At 40.7% G+C, this 10,685-nt stretch overlaps 2 protein-coding genes across 4 annotated transcripts; one reads left to right on the forward strand and one right to left on the reverse strand.

The window, feature by feature from the left end:
• Positions 1-131: 131 nt before the first annotated feature.
• On the forward strand, positions 132-1,121 carry LOC115591046 (putative nuclease HARBI1). Its single transcript, XM_030432666.1, has 3 exons — positions 132-440; positions 528-639; positions 735-1,121. Exons 2-3 carry the CDS (start codon positions 549-551, stop codon positions 1,055-1,057), a joined length of 414 nt encoding a protein of 137 aa, XP_030288526.1. The 5' UTR covers positions 132-440; positions 528-548; the 3' UTR covers positions 1,058-1,121.
• On the reverse strand, positions 1,076-3,705 carry LOC115591728 (uncharacterized). Of its 3 annotated transcripts, XM_030433966.1 has the most exons (8): positions 2,647-3,020; positions 2,474-2,544; positions 1,981-2,157; positions 1,801-1,862; positions 1,640-1,723; positions 1,429-1,485; positions 1,221-1,351; positions 1,125-1,140 (listed from the first exon to the last, which is right to left on the reverse strand). In XM_030433966.1, the coding sequence occupies exons 1-8, from the start codon at positions 2,823-2,825 to the stop codon at positions 1,134-1,136; spliced, it is 768 nt and encodes a 255-aa protein (XP_030289826.1). In that variant the 5' UTR covers positions 2,826-3,020; the 3' UTR covers positions 1,125-1,133. The 3 variants fall into 3 exon arrangements, with proteins under 3 accessions (XP_030289825.1, XP_030289828.1, XP_030289826.1); XM_030433965.1 differs by having other exon boundaries at positions 1,076-1,351; XM_030433968.1 differs by lacking the exons at positions 2,474-2,544; positions 2,647-3,020 and adding an exon at positions 3,687-3,705 and having other exon boundaries at positions 1,076-1,351.
• Positions 3,706-10,685: the final 6,980 nt, after the last annotated feature.

Consider the following 10,685-nt stretch of genomic DNA (forward strand, 5'->3'; position numbering starts at 1 on the left):
CGCTCACATGACACATCGTGGAAATGCACTCAGTTCCGAGCAAATTCTCTGTATTGCGCTTCGTTTTTTTGCCAACGGCAGTTTTTTATACAACATTGGTGATGCAGAGCATGTGTCCAAGGCGACTGTCTGTCGGGCTGTCAGAAATGTGACAGTGGCACTGAAACGCCTACTTTACGCGTTTGTAGTGTTCCCCAGTCACAGACCCATCAGACATCTCAAGGAAGCGTTCCACAGAATTGCAGGTATCAGTGTAAGCAATAATTAATGTAATGTCATAAAGCTTTGAGACTCGAAGCACTAATCAGTCAATTTAATATATTTTAGGGTTTCCAGGTGTGATTGGCTGCATAGATGGCACTCACATTCCCATAATAGCTCCTTCAATAAATGAAGGAGATTATGTGAATAGGCGATCTGTCCACAGCATTAATGTACAGGTAAGCCTAAATAGTAGCTTTTAACATTTCAGATGAAATATACTTCAGTACAGCTACTGCAGCTAATTACTGTTCTCCACTGTGAAGATCATATGTGATGCAGCCAACATGATTAACAATGTGGAAGCAAAGTGGCCTTGGTCTGTGCATGACTCTCGAGTTTTTCGTGAGTCTACACTGAGTGATAGATTTGCCCGTGGTGAGTTTATATACAGTAAAGCTATATCCTATGATCAATATTTTGTTTCCTCCTATTGCAACTGAAACATTAAACTGTATCTTGTATTATCATAGGAGAGTTCGATGGTTACCTACTCGGAGACAGAGGGTACCCCTGCCAGCCCCATCTGCTGACCCCTTACCCTGACCCCGGCCCACAGCAACGCTACAACGTAGCCCACTGCAGGACACGAGCCAGGGTGGAAATGACCATTGGGATGCTCAAGGCCCGATTCCAGTGCCTTCGTAGGCTCAGGGTCACCCCAGAAAGGGCATGTGACATCATTGTGGCCTGTGTTGTTCTCCATAATAATGCAATTATTAGAGGAGAGCAACACCCTGCCCTGAGGATGACCAGCCCATCCAGCCTGCAGATGTCCGGGATGGAAGAGCTGTAAGGGACCTAATTACCAGGAATTACTTTTGATTCAAACAGTCAAATAAAGACAAATTCACGTGTGATTTGGTTCTTCTTTATTCCCTACAAGTACAAAAGCAACAGTTAGGATTTGTAATATAGTTCCAACCATTAACATTCACCTATTTCACCAATGCACCCACCTCAACTGGCGTTCCAGTAATAGAATTTCAAGGTCAGTTTTTCTTATTTTACGATCCAGGAAGACCATTTCCTTTTCCGTTTTTTCGATTGTCTTCATTAGATGCACTCTATATAACTCCTTAACTGGTAACTGGGAAACATATGGACAACATTTAATTGCTACAGTTCTACATACAGATTTAACATGGTATTGACTGAAACTCTCACTGTATCAAGCTGTGCTGTGGAAGTTGAAGGACCCTCCTCGTGATGCCCAGCAATGTTCTGTTGAAAGACAAGAATGTGCTAATTGTTTGTCCATTATCCATGCTCATCACTTCAGTGTAGGCTACATGTCAAACTATATTCCACTCGACAGTGTAAAGGAATGTGAATGGGTAGACCATTGCCAGTAGCTATACAAAATATTTAAACACACTTCAGTGGGCCTCTCTGGATCTCTCCCTGTGGTGGCAGCCGACAGCGTTTCTTCATCATCATCATCATCACCATCCTCCTCCTCCTGTGATGCAGGAAAAGAAACAGTTTAAGATTACTTTGAACTACCATCTGAGCAAGGTCTGAGTATGGAATACTTACAGCTTCAGGGTGCTCAATTGTTTCAGTCGGAGGCTGAACTAAGCAAATGACACCGTCCTCAACTGTTGGGTGGGGATAGATATAAAAATTAGGAATTATATACATACATACATACATACATACATACATACATACATACACATTTAAATTTTTTTTAAAAAGACACAAGTGTGTACTTACATCTGATGTAGGCACTTGTGTCCTGGGGGGTGACAGGCTCAGATGAGCTTCCCCCTGGGATGCCTTCAGCCACTGGTCGGCCATAGTTTTGGCTGAGGGCCATCTCCTCAGCCTCCGTCAGAGGTGGTGGAGGTGGCCCTCCACCCGTTTTTCGGGCCTCTGCCTTCTTTCTGTTGGCTGAGCAAAACTTAAATGTTAATTTTTTTTAACTTAGTATTTTATTGAGTTCCTGTATTCCTTATTGTTCCTGTACACATCGTCACATTTTAAATGTAGCCTACATATAAAATAAAAATCTGTAAACATTGTATCAAGTTTTAATCTACTAAGTGTGTACTAAGTGGGAGGACGTGTTTAAACAGAATTTGATTAGGGGTTTACATTACTATTTGAAGTAGCCACTGAATTAATATTTACTTTAACAGCATAAGTCAATTTAAAAAAATAAATAAAATCAAAGTGAGGTGCAATCGCCCAGCAAAACATGCCTTGCCTTGTTGGATGATGTTTTTATATTTCAGTTTTAGCTGCTTCCAAGTCCTTTTTTCCCCTGTTGGACTGCACCTAAATGGAAATCAGATTTTATTCCTTTTTGCATTCATAGCTAGGCATATGTGCTACATTCTTACAGTTAAATGTTAAGTCAATGGAATAGTTCAAACTTACGCATTGACTCGGGCAGCAATTTCCTCCCATGCCGTCTCTCTCTCCTTTGCCGCTGCAGCGGTATTAGATTTTCTCCGAAATATGTGTTCATATTCTACGTATGCCTGCATTAGGACCTCCAGCTCTATTTGAGTAAAATAACTCGATCTCTTTTTTTCAGTTGTCATGGTGACACTCATGGTATCAGGGCTCTATTGACGATGGCTTTTTATAGTGGTTGTGCACGCGCCTAACTCGAGGTGAACATACTCAGAGTTGATTGAACTAATTCATATCAGCTGTTCTGGAACCGGCTACTCAGAGTTTCCCATCTCAGAGTAAGTCAACTCAGAGTTCAGGGATAGACTCAGAGTTTGTTAAACTTGCTTCCTGAAACAGGCCCCAGGTTTTTCTCAACAAACCGCGAGTTTCTCTCTGTCTCCGCCCTCTTTCAGCCACACATGGTATTTGATTTCCTCATTCATTCAGTCAGCAGGTGAGTTTTGGCGTAGTATAGTTCTCATTGATCATTGCAAAAATCAGTCAGTAGGCCTACATTAGAAGTTATATTAGGTGGCGACTATTTTCACTACCATGGCATGTCCTTTTGATAATGATCCCGTGGATGAAGGTGCAGCATTACTGCGCAGAGAATTAAATATCCCCATAATACCCCACCACCCGTTTTACGGGCATCTGCTTTCTTTCTGTTGGCTGAGTAGAAGTCTGTGTTAGTTTAAATAGGCTTAATTATTTAACATAACATGATATAGATGAGAAGACATTTATGTGTGTAAAAACAGCATTGTGTTGGGGATAAAACAACTGTACAGTCAAACAGCCACTTAATATTTACTTTACAATGTAAAACATGATCAAAATGAGGTACCCCCATGAGATTATGCCGAGGTCTAATGTTTTTATGTTTCATCTTAAGCTGCAGCCAAGTGCGCTTCTCTCCCTCAGGTTTGCACCTAAATGAAATAAATTAATAGGCTACCACTCAAGCAGTTTCCCCCTGTAATATTATTGTGATTGCAAAGGACTACATTTAAACTTACGCATTGACCCGAGCACTAATGTTCTCCCATGCCGTCTCCCTCTCTTTTGCTGCTGCAGCGGTGTTACACTTCCTTCTAAAAACGTGCTCAAACTCACCGTATGAGCGCATTAATATTTCCAATTCCAGTGGAGTGAAAAACGTAGCCCTCCTCTTCCCCGTTGCCATGGTGACTCGTCGAATCAGGGCTCCATTGATGCTGTCTTTTTATACTTGTGGTGCACGCGCTTAACTCCAGGTTAAACTACTCCGAGTTGATCAAACTAACTCAAATCAGCTGTTCTGGAACCGAAAACTCAGAGTTTCCTATCTCAGAGAAGATCAACTCAGAGTTCAGGGTTAGACTCAGAGTTTGTTGAACCTGCTTTGTGAAACGGACTCCTGTTGTCTGTCTCATCCTTTCTCTGTCCTCTACAGGTCAGTAACTTGCCAAAAGACACTTATGACCGCTAAAATGTTTATTTAGTTTAGTAATTAATGCTTGTGTTACTGTGTGCTTTGGTCGCCAGGACATTTTGGTTTTGTTCCCTTAGCAAAAAGTAGTATACTTGAAGTTCATTTTATTAAGTATACTTGAGTATAAGTACAAGTATAGCAAGTATACTATGGACCATGTACTTGTAGCATACTAGAAAGTATACTAATTTAATACTTCTTCGGACTAAATTGGGACATTTTAAGTTTATAAAAGTATACTTTAAGTATACTTTATAAGGTCAATTTAAGTTTACAGAAGTACACTTTCAAGTATACAACAAGTACACTAATCTATATACTACTAGTGTACTAAGTATATACTTCTAGTCCACATTTTAGTTTATTAACATGTAAGTTTATAACAGGGTTAATACCTCAAGGGAAATGTGTGTAGTGAAAAACATTTTTATTCTGCTAAATTAAATGTAAGCACAACTCAATAAGTCAACCTTTTTCTGTACTTACATCAAGATATTGAAAGTATTACCACTTGCAATGCGACAAGCTTTAGCAAGAGATCCACCATTTATTACCATACATACCCACAGCTTAACAGACGGGAAGTTTCTCCTGGAAAACACCCCTTCACTCACGGTGCCAACATTTTTATCATCTTTGTTAATTCGACACAATTTAACCACAGAACAAGGATGTGAATTAACCTGCAACCGTCTTACACATCATCTTATTCACAAACACATTCACAAACCATAATTACACCAACAACAACAGAATACCCAAGAGTCTTTGCGCCACAGTCCACAGTATACTAAAGTACAAGTATAAGCTTTAGTATTAAAGTATAAGTCTAAGTATTAATGTACTTAGTCTTAGACTATTCTTTATACTTTTCAGTATAAGCCAAGTATACTTCACTATACTTTTCTTAAGTATATAAAATGTAGTATATAAAAAGTACACTTCAAGTATACTGCCTCAGTTTTAGTATAAAATAAGTATACTTGAATAAACTACTTTTTGCTAAGGGTTACTATGAGAGCAGTAAAAGTACCGGTAAACAGCGCTAGCTTAAATGCTATATATGCTGAGTGTGTTGGACTAAATGTTATCAGGTCTCATTTTAGGGTTTGTAGCTGCATGTGGTTAGGTATCCTGTACATTTTTAATGCTATATTATACTAACTGTTTTCTAAAGGAACATTTTGTGTGTTTATTTCATGTTTCTGTACCTGATAAGTTAATGTGAAAACCATTTCCTGGCTCTGTCACTTTCACATGGTATTTGCCATTATATTTTGTTAGCAGTGTAAACAAGCTGCCAGTCAGTCTGACTGGACATTGATGTATGTATGTGAATAAAGTTTTTGGAGCTAAAAGCTTTAGACCAAGAGACATTTGGAGGAACTATGTGCTTAATTTCATTATATATGAAAAGTAACAGTAACATGGACTAGAAGGAATGTGCAGTGTTGGGCAAGCTTCTCGGAGTGTAGTGAGCTAAGCTACAAGTTACTCTACATTAAATTAAGCTTCACTACACCGAAGCTACCCCCCAGAGAAATGTAGCAAGCTAAGCTACAGCAAAATGGCAAAAGTAGCTTAACTACATCAAAGATATTTTTTTTCTATATTGGAACAACTTCATTTCAAGTCAAAGCTATCACAGTGATCAATAAAACAGATAAGCAGGCAGAAATGTTACGTTCAATTGTTTATTAAACAATAATCTGTGCTCTCACTATTGTGTATATTGTATTATTCAACTATCAATGCACACTTAATTCTAACATCCATGGACAGTCATTCACCTTGCTACCACAGCAATATCCACCTCACTTACACTAATGCAGCGTCCTACACTGTAGCATATTAACATAATTAAACAGTGCATACTCAGCAAATAGTATATTATAGTTATAGTTTTCGTTAAGGTTCATAATCTGTGTTCTAGTTTCAGCTTTATAATTTATATTTGATATTTGAGTTAATGAGATATTTGAGTCTATTTAGTTATTGTATATAATTCAGCCTTTAATTGTATTGTTTCTTTTATGTCAAGTGGCTGTAATACTTTAATTTCCCTTTGGGATTAATAAAGTACTCTTTCCAACAACCAGTGTCTCTGACTGGCAGTTTCAAAAGTGGTATTTTTATTAGGCCCACTCTGTAGTAGTAGCTATATCTACATACATTTTAAGCTAATCATTTTTACTAATCACCATACTTTGGTTTTGTTGAAATTGCATTTTTGCTGTACCCTGTGCTGGTTAAAAATTACAAAAGTAATAATTCAGAGTAATGTAAACTTTTCAAATGTTTCTCTGTTCTCTTATTTCCTCACCTCTTAACTCCTATATGTAACGTTACTGTATTTGTTTATTATTCAAGTTTGTCTTTTTCCCTCGGGATCAACTCGTCTCCGTCCTCCTCATCCTCTGCCATCTTTCCATCAAGTAACGTAACTCACTCAAGCTAACCCTGCAGCAGAGACGTTGTAGGCAAGGATTAGTCCGTGGTGTCACCGTCATACGGAAGTGCTTCTGTCTGCTCCGCGTACACGGCAGTGTATGGCGGTGGCGTCATTGACTGATCCTTTTATTTCAGACTGCAGCAGAAAGCTCCGCTGCGCTGAGCTTCAGAGGTGTTCATAAAAATGTAGCATGTGTGGCCGCTACCACGCTACTTGGTCAATAAAAAAGCTAAGCTACTGAAAAGCTATTTCATTCAGAAAATAGCGACGCTACCTCCACGCTACTGAGAAATGTAGTTAAACTAGTAACGCCGCTACTTGTAGCGACGTTACTGCCCAACACTGGGAATGTGTATATTGCAGAGGGAGAGTTTGTTAGGTTGAGTTGTGACCTGGTATTAGGTTTATGGAAAGTGTGTAAAAAAGGAGACTATGTGTAAAGTGCATATTTTTTTAAAAATTAAAGTATGACAGAAGCGAGAGAAGGAAACACATCACCTGTTGTCTGTCTCATCCTTTCTCTGTCCTTTACAGGACAACATTATAATCTGCATACTGGCCACACACCTGGGGCCTGTTACAATAACCCACTAGAAAAGTTGATAGTGTAACATAAAAGGGGGAAGCAAAAGGCAGAACAGAGGAAAACCACAACTAACTTCAAAAAGGACAATTCTTTGACGAAAAATGAAGACATGGGCAATAGTGCTAACTCGCTAACGCTAACTATATTTGAAGCTTATGTGGCAGATTTTTCATGAGTAGGACCACACCTCAACAGCGCCAACTTCCGATATTCCTATAAATAACCACCTGACCCTCTCCTTGTCTTCGCTCTCGTATTCTGCGCCCCTCCCCCCCTACCCAATTTTTCTCTCCCTGTTTCTTTTTTTTTTTTCCTCTCCTTCGTAGGACCATGAGGGGGTGCGGCGGCGGATTCTCTACAGAGCCTCCCCACAACGCCATCGAAGAACTCGAAGAACCAAGATCTTCAACATTTAGTTTTCTCTTTCTTTCATAATAAATTGTTTAAACGTATCTTGTTGAGGGTGTAGTCCTTGCCAGTGAAATGGGGCTATGGAAGCTATTCAAGCTAACATCATTGCTGGAACTTTGCATCATTACAGGCGGTTTGTTTGGATGTGAAGAAAGAAATCAACAAAACAATTGGGACACTCAAGAGTGAGATTGCGGAATTCCAAGGAGAAATAAACCAAAAACTAAATGGTATTGTTTCCGAATTGAAAGAAAAAAGCAAAAAAAAAGCGTGGAGGAGACGGAGCAGAGGGTGGCTGACATGGAAGAGTGTAACAGGGATGTAAATGAGATGCTCAGCTACACGCTTCCCTGCCTGGAAAAAGAAAGAGATCCACCTCAACTGAGTAAAAGTGTTTTTTGAGCAGGACCTTTTTTCCGAAATACTCTCGTACACTCTTGTAAAGTTGTACACTCCTATCGGCGAGCACTTAGGGAGAGGGAAATCCACTTCCAGACCCTCTACCCAGGACAACTTAAAGTGTTCCTTGATACCAGCCCAACTGTCTACAACTGCGCACAGGAGGCGAAAGACGATTGGAAAAGAGGATTCATCCCGGAGGACAGTGAGGCGGTGGCCCCCTTCACAAAACACATTGGCCCTCAATTATCAAACAAATGTACGGCAGAAAAACGTGCGTTCGACCATTTCCACGCAAACTTCGGCATTTATCAATTTGGACGTGAGCGGGAGCTACGATTAAATCTCACGTCAGGTCTGAGCTCGTGTACGCAAATGTGAGTCTGTGGATTTGCGGTGCAGCACAGCAAAATCTGGCTGAAAATAATTAACAAACCTCAGCTGTCATTAATCATAAGCAGTCACATATTAAGAACAATCAAAATGGATTCTTAAAACGAATAAAACAAAAGAAAAAAATTATAATTAAAAAAAAGCCCATGTTTTTACTGATACAACTTTTTTTAAAATTAAACAATATTGTAGGTGCTATATGTGGTGATGTTGATGTTTATGATTGTGCTGACATCAGCTGTTAGTTTGACACGTTTTACACATGTCACGTGGGTGTGGGCGGGGAGTAGTGATTGAGTGATTGAATGAATGACTACATATTCACCTGTTGTCTGCGGCGGCACAAACCAACGACAAACTGAGTACCAAGAACATCTGCCGTGCCTTGCCTCGTCTTGTGTGCTATGTTGTTTGGACAATAAATACGACGCAATCGCCAATACGGAAAAGGCTTCCTCGTTTGTCTTGCGAGTCATCAGTGCAATGCTCCCTAACTTTAGCCTCTCAGTGACTTCATCTTTTGTTTGGAGTCGCTATATAAATATGATGGGCTAAATAGCCTAAGATGACAATCAATTATTACACATTAAAATTTGAAATAATCATAAATACAAGCAGAAATGTGTGTTTGCAAATTAACTCATGGCAAAATTGTGTAATTGTTTTTGTTTTTTCCGATGGGTGTGACACAACTGGAACAAAAATTGAAAGCACCTGTTGAGATAATCATCGTTCCACTGTGGTTGGCCAGATGTTTACTCATTCCCCTATTTAAACAGATGCTTTGACAGTTATCAAATCTTGACGATGGCAGACTTGCTTATTTTGGAGGAACAATACGCGCGTCAGACGTGAGCACGTTTTCAGAGACCGCAGGGATCTCCTCATGGAGAGTGATGCTTGGCTGTTTAGTCGCTTTCGGCTCCCAAGGCATGTGCTTATTGATTTATGCAACAATTTAGATGCTCGTTTGAAGAGGGAAACCAGGCGGTCAAATGCCTTACCTGTTCCAGTTCAGGTGCTCGCCACGCTGGGGTTTTTGGCCACTGGGACCTTTCAGCGGTAGATCGGGGACAGGGCTGGGGTCTCCCAGTCAACCATCAGCAGGACGATGCCAGCAGTGTTGGCTGCAATAAAATCCCTCTCCCGAAAGTACATTCGGTTCCCATACAATGATGCCCAGCAGTCTGTGATTAAAAGGCAATTTTATGAGATTGCTGGGTTTCCAAATGTGGTTGGAGTAATTGATTGTACTCATGTGCGTCTGAAGGCACCATCCATGAATGATTACGCATTCATCAATCGCAAAAACTACCACTCGATAAATGTACAGGTGATTTGTGATGCCAAGCTATCACTTTTAAACGTGGTGGCCAGGTGGCCAGGGGGAAACATGATTCTTTTATATATCAAAACAGCTGTGTAGGTGCGCAGTTGCAGGAGGGCGCACTGCAGAGCCAAAGTCATCTCCTCAGTAAGTGGCTACCTTCGATAAATTGCATTAAACTAAACAAGGTATCAGATGATTAACATTTTGGTTTGATTCTTCTAGGTGACAAGGGTTATCCTCTAACGGAATACCTAATAACCCCGCTACAGAGCAGGAACGCAGGTCCAACAGTGTGCACACACGCACACGGGTCACAGTCGAGCTGCTTCGGGTTGCTGAAGGGCAGGTGGCTCCGTCTCGAACCAGCAGGGGGAACGCTGCTGTATACCCTGGAGAAAGTGTGCGATATCATTTTGGCCTGTTCAGTTTTGCACAACATTGCACTGGTGAATGGAGGGCCTTTTGATGTGCCGACGCAGCCAGATGAGCCAATGCCCATGGAACCGTGGCCAGCACAGCCTCCACTGGTGAATATACGGAGGAGACAGGACCTCATTCATCGCCTTTAAAACGTAAAGTATACCTTAAACTCTTGCAAATGCTCTGCAGTATTTAATCAGTAATGTGAAGTATTGTTGGTGAAATTGGCTAAAGGCATACTATTGAAGCTTATATGGCGAAGTTTCAGGAGCAGGACCACACCTCAACAGCGCCAACTTCCGATATTCCTATAAATAACCACTTGACCCTCTCCTTGTCTTTGCTCTCGTATTCTGCGCTCACGTGACATCGCCTCGCCCGAGCAAGCATGTTAGCTTCTTCTGTCAACCCCAGCTCTCTTCCGGGTAACGTCATCACGCGCACCCCAACACGCCACGATGTCGACGCTCCTGTTAAAGGGACAGTACAATTAAATACTACAGCCCAAAGACAACAGAAAGCTCATAGACAACAGAAAGTGCAGCAGCAAAAG

The sequence above is a fragment of the Sparus aurata genome, chromosome 11 (assembly GCF_900880675.1).
Source record: "Sparus aurata chromosome 11, fSpaAur1.1, whole genome shotgun sequence".
In the NCBI taxonomy this organism is placed as follows: domain Eukaryota; kingdom Metazoa; phylum Chordata; class Actinopteri; order Spariformes; family Sparidae; genus Sparus; species Sparus aurata.

Coding starts and splice junctions, on each gene's coding strand:
- LOC115591728 (XM_030433965.1), bottom strand. CDS start 2,825: ATGAGTGTCACCATGACAACTGAAAAAAAGAGATCGAGTTATTTTACT. Junction 1,724..1,800: donor CAATTGAGCACCCTGAAGCT/GTAAGTATTCCA, acceptor CCTGCATCACAG/GAGGAGGAGGATGGTGATGA. Junction 1,352..1,428: donor CCACAGCACAGCTTGATACA/GTGAGAGTTTCA, acceptor TATGTTTCCCAG/TTACCAGTTAAGGAGTTATA.
- LOC115591046 (XM_030432666.1), top strand. CDS start 549: ATGATTAACAATGTGGAAGCAAAGTGGCCTTGGTCTGTGCATGACTCT. Junction 640..734: donor GAGTGATAGATTTGCCCGTG/GTGAGTTTATAT, acceptor GTATTATCATAG/GAGAGTTCGATGGTTACCTA.